The sequence below is a fragment of the Pseudophryne corroboree genome, chromosome 1 (genome assembly GCF_028390025.1).
Source record: "Pseudophryne corroboree isolate aPseCor3 chromosome 1, aPseCor3.hap2, whole genome shotgun sequence".
In the NCBI taxonomy this organism is placed as follows: Eukaryota; Metazoa; Chordata; class Amphibia; order Anura; family Myobatrachidae; genus Pseudophryne; species Pseudophryne corroboree.
In genome coordinates this window covers 92,068,190-92,089,854 of record NC_086444.1, presented here as the reverse complement: position 1 = coordinate 92,089,854, position 21,665 = coordinate 92,068,190, and the positions used below count along the sequence as shown (strand labels likewise).

General features: G+C 45.5%; 1 protein-coding gene across 1 annotated transcript in view; it reads right to left on the bottom strand.

Annotated features, from left to right (window-relative positions):
* The window catches only part of C7 (complement C7), a 217,261-nt gene that overhangs the window by 123,062 nt on the left and 72,534 nt on the right, over positions 1–21,665 (bottom strand). Inside the window, exons 9-10 of the mRNA XM_063961404.1 lie at positions 20,734–20,847; positions 10,197–10,363 (exon numbers count right to left, since the gene is read on the bottom strand). Of these exons, the coding sequence (XP_063817474.1) occupies positions 10,197–10,363; positions 20,734–20,847 (281 nt within the window). The remainder of the gene's footprint in view (positions 1–10,196; positions 10,364–20,733; positions 20,848–21,665) is intronic.

Sequence of the window (21,665 nt, the reverse complement as noted above, 5' to 3'; positions counted from 1 at the left end):
GCTGCACTGAAAGATACAGACAGATGTATTAAGCCTGGAGAAGTGATAAAGTGGAAGGTGATAACACACCAACCAATCAGCTCCTGTCATTTTTTAAACTCAGCCTGTAACTTGACAATTAGGAGCTGACTGGCTGGTGCTTTATCACTTTCCATTTTATCACTTCTCCAGGCTTAATACATCTATTCCATAATGCCGAGATGTGAATGAAAGTGTCCACATATGGGCTGACGGCTTGTGCATAGCTTCAGCTAAACAAAAAAAATAACCCCCCCCCCACACACACACACACTCCCGCCTCACACACTAACAGACTAAAAGGTCATTTAATTTCTTAAATGACAATTATTACTGACAGTATGAATGGTATCTGAGAAAGTCTTACTGAACTATCACATGGCAAAGCAGGAAGATGACAATGGATGGGGAGGGGCAACTCTCCATTCCCCCCCACCCCACTCACCACCACCAATGTGAGAATAGCCACCTCCGCTACTGGGCCTGTTCAACGTTCCTTGCGGACAATGGACAATACAAGCTCCCCCCATAAGAGCACAAGAGCAGGAGCCCTTGCCTTACTACAATGGGAAAGGTGCCTGACAAACCTAGAATTATACTACTCCCACTGAAAAGTAACGCTTTCCAGCAAACAGATAAGTGGGGAGCTTCCAGAATCAAAGAGACAGATCCCGGACTATACCAGCCTCACTAATACCTCCTCACTACCCTGATGGGCTGCCTTGCAAAACAACTTGTCAATCAAGTGATGTCAAATGTGCTGTGAGCACTGCCCCCAGTTCACCCCCTCCAGTGGGCGGCCATCCCCCCAGCAACCAGATATCACCCTCAACACCTGGGCCTGCCTAAAGTGTGCTGGTGGCCATGGATGTGTTTATATAGACACACAGGCCCCCTTTATCAAGCATTTATCAAGCACTAAACTCCTTGGCGGTCCATTATCCCATGTGTATTAAAAGTCCCATCAGATTACACTGGCATGTACAGTATATGTGTGCCCTAAACACCTTGTCGGTCCATTATCCCATATGAAGCACCACATTGGTTAAATCTTTTACTGGAGCTTTAAATCAGTGATGGTCTAGCTCGTGATTGAGCTCTTTCTGTGTTATAAGCCGAAACACATCCGACAAATGCTCACATCAGGATCAGTAAGCCGAGTGATAAATAGCACGGTGATAAAGTACCAACCAATCAGCTCCTAACTGCCATGTTACAGGCTGTGTTTGAGAAATGACAGTTAGCAGCTGGTTGGCTGGTACGTTTTCACCGTGCTATTTATCACTCTCCAAGGCTTGATAAATCTGGGCCTAAAAGTCTTGGTTGGTCCATTATCCCATACAATATGTATTAGAAGTCACCTCAATCACCCTGACATTTATACAGTATATGGCTACTGAACATCTGGTTTGTCCATTATGCCATATAGTTTCTGTAGGGGCCTGGCAGTTCAGGGGAAGTCCCAAATAATGCCATAACCACACCTGCCAATGAAGTAGTGACTACAGCCTCCAGTGGCCATGCCCCCTCTCTTGCACCCAGACACCCTCCTTGACACCTGGGACTACCCAATGCCTCATGGCCCTGGATGTGTACATATTGATAATGAACACCTTGCTTGGTACATTATCCGGCATGTATTATAAGTCTCCACAGATTACCCTCACATGAATAATATATTTACTGAACTCCTTGGTCAGTCCATTATCCCATGTGTATTAAAAGTAGAGTCCCCTCAGATTACACTGGCATGTACAGTATATGTGTGCCCTAAATGCCTTGTCGGCCCATTATCCCATATGAAGCAGCACATTGGTTTCTCTATCGTCCTAAGTGGATGCTGGGGTTCCTGAAAGGACCATGGGGAATAGCGGCTCCGCAGGAGACAGGGCACAAAAAAGTAAAGCTTTACTAGGTCAGGTGGTGTGCACTGGCTCCTCCCCCTATGACCCTCCTCCAGACTCCAGTTAGATTTTGTGCCCGAACGAGAAGGGTGCAATCTAGGTGGCTCTCCTAAAGAGCTGCTTAGAGAAAGTTTAGTTTAGGTTTTTTTCTTTACAGTGAGTCCTGCTGGCAACAGGATCACTGCAACGTGGGACTTAGGGGGAAAGTAGTAAACTCACCTGCATGCAGAGTGGATTTGCTGCTTGGCTACTGGACACCATTAGCTCCAGAGGGATCGAACACAGGCCCAGCCGTGGAGTCCGGTCCCGGAGCCGCGCCGCCGACCCCCTTGCAGATGCTGAAGCGTGAAGAGGTCCGGAAACCGGCGGCTGAAGACTCCTCAGTCTTCATAAGGTAGCGCACAGCACTGCAGCTGTGCGCCATTTTCCTCTCAGCACACTTCACTGGGCAGTCACTGAGGGTGCAGAGCGCTGGGGGGGGGCGCTCTGAGAGGCAAATATAAACCTTATACAAGGCTAAAAATACCTCACATATAGCCCATAGGGGCTATATGGAGATATTTAACCCCTGCCTGACTGGAAAAATAGCGGGAGAAGAACCCGCCGAAAAAGGGGCGGGGCCTATCTCCTCAGCACACGGCGCCATTTTCTGTCACAGCTCCGCTGGTCAGAACGGCTCCCAGGTCTCTCCCCTGCACTGCACTACAGAAACAGGGTAAAACAGAGAGGGGGGGCACATTAATGGCTATATATATATATATATTAAAGCAGCTATAAGGGAGCACTTAATATAAGGATATCCCTTGTATATATAGCGCTTTGTGGTGTGTGCTGGCAGACTCTCCCTCTGTCTCCCCAAAAGGGCTAGTGGGTCCTGTCTTCATTAGAGCATTCCCTGTGAGTTTGCGGTGTGTGTCGGTACGTGGTGTCGACATGTATGAGGACGATATTGGTGTGGAGGCGGAGCAATTGCCAAATATGCAGATGTCACCCCCCAGGGGGTCGACACCAGAATGGATGCCTTTATTTGTGGAATTACGTGATGGTTTATCTTCCCTTAAACAGTCAGTTGAGGACATGAGGCGGCCGGACAATCAATTAATGCCTGTCCAGGCGCCTCAAACACCGTCAGGGGCTGTAAAACGCCCTTTGCCTCAGTCGGTCGACACAGACCCAGACACGGGCACTGATTCCAGTGACGACGGTAGAAATTCAAACGTATTTTCCAGTAGGGCCACACGTTATATGATTTTGGCAATGAAGGAGACGTTACATTTAGCTGATACTACAGATACCGTAAAACAGGGTATTATGTATGGTGTGAAAAAACTACAAACAGTTTTTCCTGAATCAGAAGAATTAAATGACGTGTGTGATGAAGCGTGGGTTGCTCCTGATAAAAAGTTGATAATTTCAAAAAAGTTATTGGCATTATACCCTTTCCCGCCAGAGGTTAGGGCGCGCTGGGAAACACCCCCTAAGGTGGACAAGGCGCTCACACGCTTATCCAAACAAGTGGCGTTACCCTCTCCTGAGACGGCCGCACTTAAGGATCCATCAGATAGAAAGATGGAAGTTATTCAAAAGAATATATACACACATGCAGGTGTTATACTACGACCAGCTATAGCAACTGCCTGGATGTGCAGTGCTGGAGTAGTTTGGTCAGAATCCCTGATTGAAAATATTGATACCCTAGATAGGGACAATGTTTTACTGTCGTTAGAACAAATAAAGGATGCATTTATCTATATGCGTGATGCACAGAGGGATATTTGCACACTGGCATCTCGGGTGAGTGCTATGTCCATTTCAGCCAGAAGAGCCTTATGGACACGACAGTGGACAGGCGATGCGGATTCAAAACGTCACATGGAGGTTTTGCCGTATAAAGGGGAGGAGTTATTTGGAGTTGGTCTATCAGACTTGGTGGCCACGGCTACTGCCGGGAAATCCACTTTTTTACCTCAAGTCACTCCCCAACAGAGAAAGGCACCGACCTTTCAACCGCAGCCTTTTCGCTCCTACAAAAATAAGAGAGCAAAGGGCTTGTCGTACCTGCCACGAGGCAGAGGAAGAGGGAAGAGACACCAACAGGCAGCTCCTTCCCAGGAACAGAAGCCCTCCCCGGCTCCTGCAAAAACCTCAGCATGACGCTGGGGCCTCTCAAGCGGACTCGGGGACAGTGGGGGGCCGTCTCAAAAATTACAGCGCGCAGTGGGCTCACTCGCAGGTAGACCCCTGGATCCTGCAGATAATATCTCAGGGGTACAGGTTGGAATTAGAGACGGATCCTCCTCATCGTTTCCTGAAGTCTGCCTTACCAACCGTCTCTTCCGAAAGGGAGAGGGTGTTGGAAGCCATTCAGGAAAGGGGTATTATTCCACTCTATTTGTGGTACCGAAGCCGGATGGCTCGGTAAGGCCTATTCTAAATCTGAAGTCCTTGAACCTCTACATAAAAAAGTTCAAGTTCAAGATGGAGTCACTCAGAGCAGTGATAGCGAACCTGGAAGAAGGGGACTTTATGGTATCCTTGGACATCAAGGATGCGTATCTACACGTTCCGATTTACCCCGCACACCAGGGGTACCTCAGGTTCATTGTTCAAAACTGTCACTATCAGTTTCAGACGCTGCCGTTCGGATTGTCCACGGCGCCTCGGGTCTTTACCAAGGTAATGGCCGAGATGATGATTCTTCTTCGAAGAAAAGGCGTATTAGTTATCCCATACTTGGACGATCTCCTAATAAGGGCAAGGTCCAGAGAACAGCTGGAGACAGCTTTAGCACTATCTCAAGAGGTGCTAAGACAACACGGGTGGATTCTGAATATTCCAAAATCCCATTTAATCCCGACAACTCGTCTGCTGTTCCTAGGAATGATTCTGGACACGGTTCAGAAAAAGGTTTTCCTTCCAGAGGAAAAAGCCAAGGAGTTATCCGATCTGGTCAGGAACCTCCTAAAACCAGGAAAAGTGTCAGTACATCAATGCACAAGAGTCCTGGGAAAAATGGTGGCTTCTTACGAAGCAATTCCATTCGGCAGATTCCATGCAAGAATATTCCAAAGGGATCTGTTGGACAAATGGTCAGGGTCGCATCTGCAGATGCACCTGCGAATAACCCTGTCACCAAAGACAAGGGTGTCACTTCTGTGGTGGTTGCAGAAGGCTCACCTATTAGAAGGCCGCAGATTCGGCATTCAGGATTGGATCCTGGTGACCACGGACGCCAGCCTGAGAGGCTGGGGAGCAGTCACACAAGGAAGAAACTTCCAGGGAGTATGGACGAGTCTGGAAAAGTCTCTTCACATAAACATTCTGGAACTAAGAGCAATCTACAATGCTCTAAGCCAGGCGGAACTTCTCCTGCAAGGAAAGCCGGTGTTGATTCAGTCGGACAACATCACGGCGGTCGCCCATGTAAACAGGCAGGGCGGCACAAGAAGCAGGAGTGCAATGGCAGAAGCTGCCAAGATTCTTCGCTGGGCGGAGAATCACGTGATAGCACTGTCAGCAGTGTTCATCCCGGGCGTGGACAACTGGGAAGCAGACTTCCTCAGCAGACACGATCTTCATCCGGGAGAGTGGGGTCTACATCCAGAAGTCTTCAACATGTTAATAGACCGTTGGGAAAGACCAATTGTAGACATGATGGCGTCTCGCCTCAACAAGAAACTGGACAAATATTGCGCCAGGTCAAGAGATCCACAGGCAATAGCTGTGGACGCACTGGTAACTCCTTGGGTGTACCAGTCAGTGTATGTGTTTCCTCCTCTGCCGCTCATACCAAAGGTATTGAAGATCATACGGCAAAGAAGAGTAAGAACAATACTAGTGGTTCCGGATTGGCCGAGAAGGACTTGGTATCCGGAACTTCAAGAGATGCTCACGGACGAACCGTGGCCTCTACCTCTGAGAAGGGACCTGCTACAGCAGGGTCCCTGTCTTTTTCAAGACTTACCGCGGCTGCGTTTGACGGCATGGCGGTTGAACGCCAGATCCTAAAAGGGAAAGGCATTCCAGAAGAAGTCATTCCTACCTTGATTAAGGCACGGAAGGAAGTCACCGTGAAACATTATCACCGCATTTGGCGAAAATATGTAGCGTGGTGCGAGGATCGGAAGGTTCCGACGGAGGAATTCCAACTGGGTCGTTTCCTACATTTCCTGCAATCAGGATTATCTATGGGTCTCAAATTAGGATCCATTAAGGTTCAAATTTCGGCCCTGTCAATATTCTTCCAAAAAGAATTGGCCTCTGTCCCTGAGGTCCAGACTTTTGTCAAGGGAGTACTGCATATACAGCCTCCTGTGGTGCCTCCGGTGGCACCGTGGGATCTAAATGTAGTTTTAGATTTCCTCAAATCCCATTGGTTTGAACCATTGAAAAAGGTGGATTTGAAATATCTCACATTGAAAGTGACTATGTTACTAGCCCTGGCCTCTGCCAGGAGAGTATCTGAATTGGCGGCTTTATCTTATAAAAGTCCTTATCTAATCTTCCATTCGGATAGGGCAGAACTGCGGACTCGTCCGCATTTTCTCCCTAAAGTGGTATCAGCATTTCATCTGAACCAACCTATTGTGGTGCCTGCGGCCACTAGCGACTTGGAGGACTCCAAGTTGTTGGACGTTGTCAGAGCCTTAAAAATATACATTGCAAGGACGGCTGGAGTCAGAAAATCTGACTCGCTGTTTATATTGTATGCACCCAACAAGTTGGGCGCACCTGCTTCTAAGCAGTCGATTGCTCGTTGGATTTGTAACACAATTCAACTTGCACATTCTGTGGCAGGCCTGCCACAGCCTAAAACTGTAAAAGCCCACTCCACAAGGAAGGTGGGCTCATCTTGGGCGGCTGCCCGAGGGGTCTCGGCATTACAACTCTGCCGAGCAGCTACGTGGTCGGGGGAGAACACGTTTGTAAAATTTTACAAATTTGATACCCTGGCAAAGGAGGACCTGGAGTTCTCTCATTCGGTGCTGCAGAGTCATCCGCACTCTCCCGCCCGTTTGGGAGCTTTGGTATAATCCCCATGGTCCTTTCAGGAACCCCAGCATCCACTTAGGACGATAGAGAAAATAAGAATTTACTTACCGATAATTCTATTTCTCGGAGTCCGTAGTGGATGCTGGGCGCCCATCCCAAGTGCGGATTATCTGCAATACTTGTACATAGTTATTGTTAACTAATTCGGGTTATTGTTAAGGAGCCATCTTTAAGAGGCCCTTTCTGTTGTCATACTGTTAACTGGGTTTAGATCACAAGTTGTACGGTGTGATTGGTGTGGCTGGTATGAGTCTTACCCGGGATTCAAAATGCCTCCCTTATTGTGTATGCTCGTCCGGGCACAGTACCTAACTGGAGTCTGGAGGAGGGTCATAGGGGGAGGAGCCAGTGCACACCACCTGACCTAGTAAAGCTTTACTTTTTTGTGCCCTGTCTCCTGCGGAGCCGCTATTCCCCATGGTCCTTTCAGGAACCCCAGCATCCACTACGGACTCCGAGAAATAGAATTATCGGTAAGTAAATTCTTATTTTAATCTATTACTGGAGATTTAAATGAGTGATGGGCTAGCTCGTGATTGAGCTCTTTCTCTGTTATAAGCTGAAACACATCCGACAACTGCTCACATCAGGATCAGTAAGCCGAGGAAGCAGAGCATGAGGGATGTGAGCTGAATGATAATAACATTGATAAACATATTTCAAACAAAATCATTGATCACGGAGAAAGGTCATCACTATTTCTGTCAGATCCCTAATTACTTTTCGCCTCCCGTATTCCCTAATGCAAAAGGTGTTGAAATGTCTGGTAATGCAGGACAAGATAAATGGCGCTGTCATAAGCCGCTTGCTGGAATAAAGGTCTGCACGAATGTGTTTGGTTTAAATATATCTCCCATTGTTTGCACAGTGCCTGAAATCCATCACCTTCTGGAAATAAAACATCATGTACACTACAATAATTTTATAGGGGTATATTTACTAAAAGTTGATTTGGGTCGATTTTTGGTAAATGTTGGGTCGATTTTGTGTTTCAGAGTCTAAATCACACATTCACTAACAGATGATTTTTTAAATCCTTTAAAAAAAATAAAAATAAAAATCATATGTTAGTAAATGTGGTATTTAGGGATATATTTACAAAAAAATCAACCTGGGTCTATTTTAGGATGATGTTTGATCGATTTTGGTTTTCATGGTCTAATTCCGCATTTACTAATAAATAATTTTTGACTTTTTTTTTTAAACAATGTCAAAAATCATCTGTTAGTAAATGTGTGATTGATGGGGACATGTACTAAGCAGTGATAAAAGTGGAGAAGTGAGCCAGTGGAGAAATTGCCCATAGCAACCAATCAGCTGCTCTGTATACTTTTATGGTATGCAAATTATTAATGTTACATCAATGCTGATTGGTTGCCATGGACAACTTCTCCACTGGCTCACTTCTCCACTTTTATCACTGCTTAGTACATGTCCCCCCTTAAACTCAAAATCAATGAAAAATCGTCCAAACGTCAGCCAAATATCTGCCAAAATTGACTTTTAGTAAATATACCCCATAATGTCAAGTTCAAAAAATATATAGATTACTTAGATAGATAGATCTTTTTTTGTTTATTCTGCTTATCATTTAGAGAATATGGCATATTCCTCCATTGGCTGTAGTACTACTGTGTCTGTTTTATTATTCATTCATTCATTCATTCATTCATTCATTCATTTTGTTACCACACTTAAATGTCCTTTAGTCTTCCCCATGTTCTTTTATGCCATCATACCCCTCCACATGAACCTTTTATGCTATCAGTTCCCTTTACATGCCCCTTTTGTGCCTGAGACCCCTCCACATGCCCCTTATATGCCACTTGACCCCTACACATTCCCTTTTGTGCCGTCAACCTCTCCATATTCTTCTTATACCCCTCCATATGCCCCTTTAAAAGCTGCTTCCCTTGAATAACATCCTCTGGCTTGTAATATTACCTTAGTGTGGTTGAGCATTGCACAGATAATACCCTTTTTGTTCCCCACATCGAGAGTATGTATCCTCCTATGCACCCACATATAATTTCACCATGGCATAAGAAATACACATTACCCAACCCATTCATTCTCAGTGTAGTGGACATAGCGCTCATTTACTCGTCATCCCAGGGTGGTAAATCATATTCTTATATAGATAATTTAAGATACAATTCAAGATATATATATATATACATGTAAATGATGCTTACAAATTGGTAAACCAGATTTTTGTTCTAGGCCTGGAGGTAGGGGTGGGTGGGATGGGGGTGCTCTCTTGCTCTCCCAGGGAGCAAAAATATTTAACTTTGCCTTTAAAACCTTTCTCCCAGCTGCACAATTGAGGATTTATATAGAATCACATCATCAAGGGCTCATCAGATCCCGGAGGAGGCCAGATCCAGGAGGAAGGAACAAACAAGGGACAATATAACTTAAGGCAATGAAGAGAAAATAAAATAAAGAAGAATAATTCACTCATTTATACGAAAAAATAGTAAGTAGATCCCTATATGATTTGAGCTTGTATGTTCTCCCATGTTTGTGATTATTGTCCTCTGACCAAATGGAGCCTAGTCTGTTGGGTAACTTGACTCAGGGCCAGATGCATCATCGCTTGGAAAGTGATAAAATTGAGAGTGAAAAAGTACCAGCCAATCAGCTCCTATCTGCCATTTTTCAAACACAGCATGTGACATGGCAGTTAGGACCTGATTGGCTGCCACTTTTTCTTTCTCCATTTTATCACTCTCTAGGGCCAGATGTACTAAGCCTGAAAAGTGATAAATATCACAGTGATAAAGTACCAGCCAATCGGCTCCTAACTGTCATTTTTCAAACACAGCCTGTGACATGACAGTTAGGACCTGATTGGCTGGTGCTTTATCACAGTGATATTTATCACTTTATCTCTCCCTCTAAGCGATGATGCATCTAGCCCTAAAGCTTCTAAAACAGAGAATTGGTGGTGTTGCCTAGAGCAACCAATCAGATGATGTCTATCATTTCTTTATTGCTTTTTAGAAAATGATAGACAGCATCTGATTGGTTGCTATGGGCAACATCACAAATTCTCTGTTTTAGAGCTTTAGTAAATTTACCCCTGTGTGTCTATGCGTGTGGTAGGGAATTTAGATCATTCATGATGACTTTTTGGCTGCCCCCTCCGGCCTCCTCTGTGAAAAGTGGCGCAATCACTTTTTGCTAAGTCTTATTGTGAAGCATACAATTAGTACTGACCTTTTGCTTGATAACACTTGGCAGATTTGTTACGGAACCAGCCCAGGCAGCGTAACGTTCATCGTTAGCCACTGGGTTATCCATTGAGAAATAGCTGAGAGCCGTGACAAATTTGGGTTCTCCACCTGTGACAGTCGCCTTGCCACGGACCTCTTTGTCACCAGAACCTTCACATAGAAAAAAATAGTGTCATTATCAATGACTGATATGTTGTAATATTCCAATGCTGCAGAGCATATATCATGTACTTATACCATAAATGTGCAATACCCCATCAACAAACCACATGAGATCCACCAAGCCATTTTACACTGCCTGCAATGAGCAGGTAAGAGACAGGTGGACCCAGAATGTCATTACAGAATTACTAATGTCCCAGCACCCGATGTCTGTCCTGTTCCACATTGCATCGGGTCTCACTCCAGCTGTCTAGTGGGGATTGTGGCAATGAAGTCAGACAGTCAAAATAAAATTCCATTCTGATTGGATTACTATAAACTCTGCAAGGAAAAGGGTTGAACACTCTGAAAGCCAAATTGTTCCCTTGTAGAGTAGGACTGAGCACATGGTCAGGTAACAGAGTAAGAGAACATAGAAATGATGCTAAATATTATTTATTAACCGTTTCTTATATAGTGCAGGAGAGGGCTGCCTAGGCATTAAATCTATATAAGAGGCTTGAATTTTTGTGATTAGTTGAATTAGTCATCTGTTGCTAGGCAGATCAAGGGTTGTAGTGTGTTATAATTGGTTAGGGCCAGCCTATCATTTAGTATAGGTGCGGTGATGTTAGTGTATGTAAGGAGAAGCTTACCAGAATCATTCCTCTTGTCATTTGGGAATTCCACCCATCCGTCCTGTTGACTCTTTTATTTGTCTCTCTTTAATTTGGCTTACTAATTACAATTTATTTCTGAATTTAGTGGGTGGGAAGGCACTACTGGCCAGTGGTCACGTGTAGCATAAGTGGTGTTGTGAGGCACTTACCCCTTTTGAAGGACGGCGAGTGTGTCCTTTCCTTGTGGGGGGGCAATGGACGCTTCTTTGAGGGTGCGTCCTCACTGCTATAGTAAGGGGTGGTGAGACCGTCACAACACAGGTCATGCTGGTATATATATAGATGGGCCTTTCAGTCGTCACCATTTCAGTTGGGGCTTTAGTCTCTGCCATATTGTAAGATCTGTGACTAGAGCTGGTTAGTTGTAGTGTCTTCCTGGCCACCCACTACGAGTGAGGTCATTCCAATTGATAAATTCAATGACCATTTAATGCAACGCAGTTGTGTCCGTGTCTTTATTTTTAGTTGATAATCTAGCTTAAAGTGTATAGCTAATGTTGAAGAACAATAAATTAATAGACGGCTTAATGGAAACAACAGTGATCAAACAAAACTGGGTAATAACAGACAGACAGAGAGGTAGGAAGGCCCTGGTAAGAAAATGGAAACCGAGGCCGTAGGAAACGCATGGTTGCCACTTGCCAGCCTTTCAGAACTCCAGTCTGAGAGATGAAGTGAGGTTGTGGGTGATGTCTAAAGGCACAAATGACATTATAATAATGGCCACACACTGAAGCAAATAAGGTAATCGCTGTGCTGTGGATGGAACATGATGATACAACTCTGTCTGCCCCGGCATCATTGAATTTCTTGGGAACCCAGGATATCATCAACCATTTTAGAAGTCTCATGGATAAATCGGAAGAGTTGGCCAGTATGTCAAATTCCTATTGGGAGTTATAGATTTGGGAATAGGTAGTGAAGGGATGCAGTGGTATAAGACCTACCCAAAGGTACTACTCTGAGAGGTTATGGGTACATGCTAAACGTAGCTGACGTGGCAAGACAGGGTGAGGCGGGCGATATCATTGTGCCCCTTGGGATAAATGACACAGGCATGCATGATGGAAGGAAAGGGCAGCCATAGATAATCAGTATCTTTTTCAGAATATTGCCACCATGTGGGGGAGGAGGAGATAGGATTCTCACACGGTCACACCAGAGCATTCAACGTATCAGAGACTTCATTGGCAAGTATTTAGCCTAGCTGAGGGCGCAGACGAATGGATTGGCAGCAGGTACACTCAGATTTAGGGACATCCTTATTTGCTTAGAAGCAACTCCTCAAGCAACTGTTGTTGGATGCAGGACCATTTCCCACCTAGCCTGTGACACCATGACACCACACAGCAGTGGAGGACGGGCCCTGAATATTATAGGTATTATATCACTAAGCACTAGAGATGAGCAGGTTTGGTTTTACTCGGATTTACCTGAATCTCCTTATTGGCTATCGGACGTCACGTGTTTTGGTTAGCCTATAAGAAAAATCCAGAAAATAAAAAATGGCGATAATTCTGGCATAAAGTAGAGATGAGCGGGTTCGGTTTCTCTGAATCCGAACCCGCCAGAACTTCATGTTTTTTTTCACGGGTCCGAGCGACTCGGATCTTCCCGCCTTGCTCGGTTAACCCGAGCGCGCCCGAACGTCATCATGACGCTGTCGGATTCTCGCGAGGCTCGGATTCTATCGCGAGACTCGGATTCTATATAAGGAGCCGCGCGTCGCCGCCATTTTCACACGTGCATTGAGATTGATAGGGAGAGGACGTGGCTGGCGTCCTCTCCATTTAGATTATAAGAGACTGAGAGAGATTTACTGGAGCTGACTAGGAGGAGTACTGTTACTGTAGAAGTGTAGAGACTGAGTGGAGAGAGTTTACTAGTGAGGACAGTGCAGTTTACTTTATAATCCGTTCTCTGCCTGAAAAAAGCGATACACAGCACACAGTGACTCAGTCACATACCATATCTGTGTGCACTGCTCAGGCTCAGGCCAGTGTGCTGCATCATCTATTATCTATATATAATATTATATATATCTGTCTGACTGCTCAGCTCACACAGCTTATAATTGTGGGGGAGACTGGGGAGCACTACTGCAGTGCCAGTTATAGGTTATAGCAGGAGCCAGGAGTACATAATATATTATATAGTGAGTGACCACCAGACACACAGTGCAGTTTATTTAATATATCCGTTCTCTGCCTGAAAAAAGCGATACACACAGTGACTCAGTCAGTCACATACCATATCTGTGTGCACTGCTCAGGCTCAGGCCAGTGTGCTGCATCATCTATTATCTATATATAATATTATATATATCTGTCTGACTGCTCAGCTCACACAGCTTATAATTGTGGGGGAGACTGGGGAGCACTACTGCAGTGCCAGTTATAGGTTATAGCAGGAGCCAGGAGTACATAATATATTATATAGTGAGTGACCACCAGACACACAGTGCAGTTTATTTAATATATCCGTTCTCTGCCTGAAAAAAGCGATACACACAGTGACTCAGTCAGTCACATACCATATCTGTGTGCACTGCTCAGGCTCAGGCCAGTGTGCTGCATCATCTATTATCTATATATAATATTATATATATCTGTCTGACTGCTCAGCTCACACAGCTTATAATTGTGGGGGAGACTGGGGAGCACTACTGCAGTGCCAGTTATAGGTTATAGCAGGAGCCAGGAGTACATAATATATTATATAGTGAGTGACCACCAGACACACAGTGCAGTTTATTTAATATATCCGTTCTCTGCCTGAAAAAAGCGATACACACAGTGACTCAGTCAGTCACATACCATATCTGTGTGCACTGCTCAGGCTCAGGCCAGTGTGCTGCATCATCTATATATATTATATATCTGTCTGACTGCTCAGCTCACACAGCTTATAATTGTGGGGGAGACTGGGGAGCACTACTGCAGTGCCAGTTATAGGTTATAGCAGGAGCCAGGAGTACATATTATATTAAAATTAAACAGTGCACACTTTTGCTGCAGGAGTGCCACTGCCAGTGTGACTGACCAGTGACCTGACCACACTGACCACCAGTATAGTTAGTAGTATACTTATATTGTGATTGCCTGAAAAAGTTAAACACTCGTCGTGTGACTTCACTTGTGTGTTTTTTTTTTTTTTATTCTATAAAAATAAAACTCATTCTGCTGACAGACAGTGTCCAGCAGGTCCGTCATTATATAATATATAATATATACCTGTCCGGCTGCAGTAGTGATATATATATATTTTTTATATCATTTATCATCCAGTCGCAGCAGACACAGTACGGTAGTTCACGGCTGTGGCTACCTCTGTGTCTCTGCACTCGGCAGGCAGTCCGTCCATAATTGTAATACCACCTAACCGTGGATTTTTTTCATTCTTCTTTATACATACATAGTTACATAGACATCTTCTCTTTATCAACCAGTCTATATTAGCTGCAGACACAGTACAGTACGGTAGTTCACGGCTGTGGCTACCTCTGTGTCTGCACTCGGCAGGCAGTCCGTCCATAATTGTATACCACCTAACCGTGGTTTTTTTTCATTCTTCTTTATACATACATAGTTACATAGACATCTTCTCTTTATCAACCATTCTATATTAGCTGCAGACACAGTACAGTACGGTAGTTCACGGCTGTGGCTACCTCTGTGTCTGCACTCGGCAGGCAGTCCGTCCATAATTGTATACCACCTAACCGTGGTTTTTTTTCATTCTTCTTTATACATACATAGTTACATAGACATCTTCTCTTTATCAACCAGTCTATATTAGCTGCAGACACAGTACAGTACGGTAGTTCACGGCTGTGGCTACCTCTGTGTCTGCACTCGGCAGGCAGTCCGTCCATAATTGTATACCACCTAACCGTGGATTTTTTCAGTCTTCTTTATACATACATAGTTACATAGACATCTTCTCTTTATCAACCAGTCTATATTAGCTGCAGACACAGTACAGTACGGTAGTTCACGGCTGTGGCTACCTCTGTGTCTGCACTCGGCAGGCAGTCCGTCCATAATTGTATACCACCTAACCGTGGATTTTTTTCAGTCTTCTTTATACATACATAGTTACATAGACATCTTCTCTTTATCAACCAGTCTATATTAGCTGCAGACACAGTACAGTACGGTAGTTCACGGCTGTGGCTACCTCTGTGTCTGCAGTCGGCAGGCAGTCCATAATTGTATACTAGTATCCATCTCCATTGTTTACCTGAGGTGCCTTTTAGTTGTGCCTATTAAAATATGGAGAACAAAAATGTTGAGGTTCCAAAATTAGGGAAAGATCAAGATCCACTTCCACCTCGTGCTGAAGCTGCTGCCACTAGTCATGGCCGAGACGATGAAATGCCAGCAACGTCGTCTGCCAAGGCCGATGCCCAATGTCATAGTACAGAGCATGTCAAATCCAAAACACCAAATATCAGAAAAAAAAGGACTCCAAAACCTAAAATAAAATTGTCGGAGGAGAAGCGTAAACTTGCCAATATGCCATTTACCACACGGAGTGGCAAGGAACGGCTGAGGCCCTGGCCTATGTTCATGGCTAGTGGTTCAGCTTCACATGAGGATGGAAGCACTCAGCCTCTCGCTAGAAAAATGAAAAGACTCAAGCTGGCAAAAGCAGCACAGCAAAGAACTGTGCATTCTTCGAAATCCCAAATCCACAAGGAGAGTCCAATTGTGTCGGTTGCGATGCCTGACCTTCCCAACACTGGACGTGAAGAGCATGCGCCTTCCACCATTTGCACGCCCCCTGCAAGTGCTGGAAGGAGCACCCGCAGTCCAGTTCCTGATAGTCAGATTGAAGATGTCAGTGTTGAAGTACACCAGGATGAGGAGGATATGGGTGTTGCTGGCGCTGGGGAGGAAATTGACCAGGAGGATTCTGATGGTGAGGTGGTTTGTTTAAGTCAGGCACCCGGGGAGACACCTGTTGTCCGTGGGAGGAATATGGCCGTTGACATGCCAGGTGAAAATACCAAAAAAATCAGCTCTTCGGTGTGGAGGTATTTCACCAGAAATGCGGACAACAGGTGTCAAGCCGTGTGTTCCCTTTGTCAAGCTGTAATAAGTAGGGGTAAGGACGTTAACCACCTCGGAACATCCTCCCTTATACGTCACCTGCAGCGCATTCATAATAAGTCAGTGACAAGTTCAAAAACTTTGGGTGACAGCGGAAGCTGTCCACTGACCAGTAAATCCCTTCCTCTTGTAACCAAGCTCACGCAAACCACCCCACCAACTCCCTCAGTGTCAATTTCCTCCTTCCCCAGGAATGCCAATAATCCTGCAGGCCATGTCACTGGCAATTCTGACGAGTCCTCTCCTGCCTGGGATTCCTCCGATGCATCCTTGCGTGTAACGCCTACTGCTGCTGGCGCTGCTGTTGTTGCCGCTGGGAGTCGATGGTCATCCCAGAGGGGAAGTCGTAAGCCCACTTGTACTACTTCCAGTAAGCAATTGACTGTTCAACAGTCCTTTGCGAGGAAGATGAAATATCACAGCAGTCATCCTACTGCAAAGCGGATAACTGAGGCCTTGACAACTATGTTGGTGTTAGACGTGCGTCCGGTATCCGCCGTTAGTTCACAGGGAACTAGACAATTTATTGAGGCAGTGTGCCCCCGTTACCAAATACCATCTAGGTTCCACTTCTCTAGGCAGGCGATACCGAGAATGTACACGGACGTCAGAAAAAGACTCACCAGTGTCCTAAAAAATGCATTTGTACCCAATGTCCACTTAACCACGGACATGTGGACAAGTGGAGCAGGGCAGGGTCAGGACTATATGACTGTGACAGCCCACTGGGTAGATGTATGGACTCCCGCCGCAAGAACAGCAGCGGCGGCACCAGTAGCAGCATCTCGCAAACGCCAACTCTTTCCTAGGCAGGCTACGCTTTGTATCACCGCTTTCCAGAATACGCACACAGCTGAAAACCTCTTACGGCAACTGAGGAAGATCATCGCGGAATGGCTTACCCCAATTGGACTCTCCTGTGGATTTGTGGCATCGGACAACGCCAGCAATATTGTGTGTGCATTAAATATGGGCAAATTCCAGCACGTCCCATGTTTTGCACATACCTTGAATTTGGTGGTGCAGAATTTTTTAAAAAACGACAGGGGCGTGCAAGAGATGCTGTCGGTGGCCAGAAGAATTGCGGGACACTTTCGGCGTACAGGCACCACGTACAGAAGACTGGAGCACCACCAAAAACTACTGAACCTGCCCTGCCATCATCTGAAGCAAGAAGTGGTAACAAGGTGGAATTCAACCCTCTATATGCTTCAGAGGTTGGAGGAGCAGCAAAAGGCCATTCAAGCCTATACAATTGAGCACGATATAGGAGGTGGAATGCACCTGTCTCAAGTGCAGTGGAGAATGATTTCAACGTTGTGCAAGGTTCTGATGCCCTTTGAACTTGCCACACGTGAAGTCAGTTCAGACACTGCCAGCCTGAGTCAGGTCATTCCCCTCATCAGGCTTTTGCAGAAGAAGCTGGAGGCATTGAAGAAGGAGCTAAAAGGGAGCGATTCCGCTAGGCATGTGGGACTTGTGGATGCAGCCCTTAATTCGCTTAACAAGGATTCACGGGTGGTCAATCTGTTGAAATCAGAGTACTACATTTTGGCCACCGTGCTCGATCCTAGATTTAAAGCCTACCTTGGATCTCTCTTTCCGGCAGACACAAGTCTGCTGGGGTTGAAAGACCTGCTGGTGACAAAATTGTCAAGTCAAGCGGAACGCGACCTGTCAACATCTCCTCCTTCACATTCTCCCGCAACTGGGGGTGCGAGGAAAAGGCTCAGAATTCCGAGCCCACCCGCTGGCGGTGATGCAGGGCAGTCTGGAGCGACTGCTGATGCTGACATCTGGTCCGGACTGAAGGACCTGACAACGATTACGGACATGTCGTCTACTGTCACTGCATATGATTCTCTCAACATTGATAGAATGGTGGAGGATTATATGAGTGACCGCATCCAAGTAGGCACGTCACACAGTCCGTACTTATACTGGCAGGAAAAAGAGGCAATTTGGAGGCCCTTGCACAAACTGGCTTTATTCTACCTAAGTTGCCCTCCCACAAGTGTGTACTCCGAAAGAGTGTTTAGTGCCGCCGCTCACCTTGTCAGCAATCGGCGTACGAGGTTACATCCAGAAAATGTGGAGAAGATGATGTTCATTAAAATGAATTATAATCAATTCCTCCGCGGAGACATTGACCAGCAGCAATTGCCTCCACAAAGTACACAGGGAGCTGAGATGGTGGATTCCAGTGGGGACGAATTGATAATCTGTGAGGAGGGGGATGTACACGGTGATATATCGGAGGGTGAAGATGAGGTGGACATCTTGCCTCTGTAGAGCCAGTTTGTGCAAGGAGAGATTAATTGCTTCTTTTTTGGGGGGGGTCCAAACCAACCCGTCATATCAGTCACAGTCGTGTGGCAGACCCTGTCACTGAAATGATGGGTTGGTTAAAGTGTGCATGTCCTGTTTTGTTTATACAACATAAGGGTGGGTGGGAGGGCCCAAGGACAATTCCATCTTGCACCTCTTTTTTCTTTTCTTTTTCTTTGCATCATGTGCTGATTGGGGAGGGTTTTTTGGAAGGGACATCCTGCGTGACACTGCAGTGCCACTCCTAGATGGGCCCGGTGTTTGTGTCGGCCACTAGGGTCGCTAATCTTACTCACACAGTCAGCTACCTCATTGCGCCTCTTTTTTTCTTTGCGTCATGTGCTGTTTGGGGAGGGTTTTTTGGAAGGGACATCCTGCGTGACACTGCAGTGCCACTCCTAGATGGGCCCGGTGTTTGTGTCGGCCACTAGGGTCGCTAATCTTACTCACACAGCTACCTCATTGCGCCTCTTTTTTTCTTTGCGTCATGTGCTGTTTGGGGAGGGTTTTTTGGAAGGGCCATCCTGCGTGACACTGCAGTGCCACTCCTAGATGGGCCCGGTGTTTGTGTCGGCCACTAGGGTCGCTAATCTTACTCACACAGCTACCTCATTGCGCCTCTTTTTTTCTTTGCGTCATGTGCTGTTTGGGGAGGGTTTTTTGGAAGGGACATCCTGCGTGACACTGCAGTGCCACTCCTAGATGGGCCCGGTGTTTTTGTCGGCCACTAGGGTCGCTTATCTTACTCACACAGCGACCTCGGTGCAAATTTTAGGACTAAAAATAATATTGTGAGGTATTCAGAATAGACTGAAAATGAGTGTAAATTATGGTTTTTGAGGTTAATAATACTTTGGGATCAAAATGACCCCCAAATTCTATGATTTAAGCTGTTTTTTAGTGTTTTTTGAAAAAAACACCCGAATCCAAAACACACCCGAATCCGACAAAAAAAATTCGGTGAGGTTTTGCCAAAACGCGTTCGAACCCAAAACACGGCCGCGGAACCGAACCCAAAACCAAAACACAAAACCCGAAAAATTTCAGGCGCTCATCTCTAGCATAAAGAACCGAGTAAATCCGAACCCGCTCATCTCTACTAAGCACATATAAGGCTTCCAAGAGCAGTTTAAGAGAGGAGGGGGGCCATGTGCAGGCTCTGTATGGGCTACCTCCTCTCTGTGGCACAGTAGACTTGCATTGTGGCAGAGCCTACTGCCCATGTGCAGGTCTGTGGGAACGTGCCCCCGCACCATGTTCCCAGGTTCTTCTCTACTGCGCATGCGCAAATCTCAGGAGCCGTGTGCACTGTACACCCTGCACTGATTATAGCTACACCAATGTAGGCTATAATACATACGTGTCTGTTATAAATAACTGTCACATATAATCGTGGAGTTCCATGGCATAGGCATATTCATTCCCTTTTATTTCACATTGGTTCATTATCCATTATTTATTTGGCCATGGAATGCATATAACCGATATTATTACAAATTTAAGTCTGGGGATATCTTATCCTCTGCAATTGCTAGTTTTTCTAAATAAATATTTGGATTAGAAAAATACCTCCCCCAAAGCACACACAGACAATATAATACAATAGGATAGTCATACCTCCCAGCTGTTCCGATTTTCACGGGACAGTCCCGTTTTTTGGGACTGTCCCACCCGCCGGCAGCAGTGTCCCGCATGGGGGGCGGAAGGGAGGCTGCGAGAGCAGCAGTGATTAGACGCTGTGTCCCTGCGCACAGCGTCTATTCACAGCAGACATAGGGACAGGGGACATGCCGGCAGCTCACAGAGTGCTGGGCATGCCCCCATAGTGATGGATAACGGGGGCATGGCTCACGTCAGCGGCCTTCCCGTAAAGCCATACCTCCTTTCCAGCTCCTTTTCGGGCAGCTGCGTGAAAGGATCCCACATTGCAGTTAATAGAAGTTGGGTGGTATAGTGTATAGGGATATTACAAATCACAGAGGAGTTTGTTGACCTGGGAAAGCCATACATTGAATACAGTGATACAGCCACGAAATTCCAAAACATAATATTAAAATTATTTTGTCGCTAACAATCCTCCTTATAACACAATAATAGTAAATCGCAGCATTTCTTAGTAGTTCCGGAGGTTGTTTTAATGAGCTTGCATGAAACTGCATTTGTAAAAACATTTTTATCAAAAGTGTACGTAATTTAATTTTAACAAATCTCAGGATCTAAACAGTTGTGATTCCATTTGTATAAATACTATACACACCAGAGGAAGATTTTATGGCTTCATACAGATGCTTGCATTCCGTCGATGAATACTTCACGAATAACAAATCTACACTGGTGGAGGTACACTTTTGCATATCGGACATCGTCATACCTGGAAAACAAGTATACAGCCACAGATTGGTTATATCACTGAGCAGTCTACTGACAATGAAGATGATTATAACAGAGGCATACAAATCAGCACTGCTCACATTCTGTATTACATACTTTGATTTGAATATTACCCATAATAATATTATATTGGTTATTCAGAACCCTGGGCTGTGTAGAGGGAAATTTATCAATACTTCTAAAGAGTAGATAAATGGACATTTGGAGAAATTGCCCCTATCAACCAGGTTCTAGCTAACATTTATCAAGCACATTTTATAAAATGATAGGAAGAAGCTGATTAGTGAGTGGGCTACTTCTCCACTTGTCCACTTTTCCAGTCTGCAGAAGGTTTGATCAGGGTTGGACTGGCCCACAGGGGAAACCCCCAGTGGGCCCCACTGCCTGTCTCTCCCCCCCCCCCCCCCCCCACACACACCCACACACCCACACACACACACACACACACACACACACACACACACACACACACACACACACACACACACACACACACACACACACACACACCTCCTGTAGGGATCAGGTTCCATAGTTTGCACTTGATTAAAACATTATACATATATTACATTGTACTGTACAAGACTGTAGTGTTTTTGCTACAGTACATTGCTGTTATTAATCTGGTACATTTTCAAGAATGCACTAGCAGTATATACTATATATAGATTTATCAAGAGGCCCAGACCATTCACTCTCTAATAGTTAGGCAAATAAATGTTTCTGCTGGCCACACCCCCTCTGGAGACAGGCCACACCTCTATATATGGGCCCCTACCAATGCATTCACCTGATGGG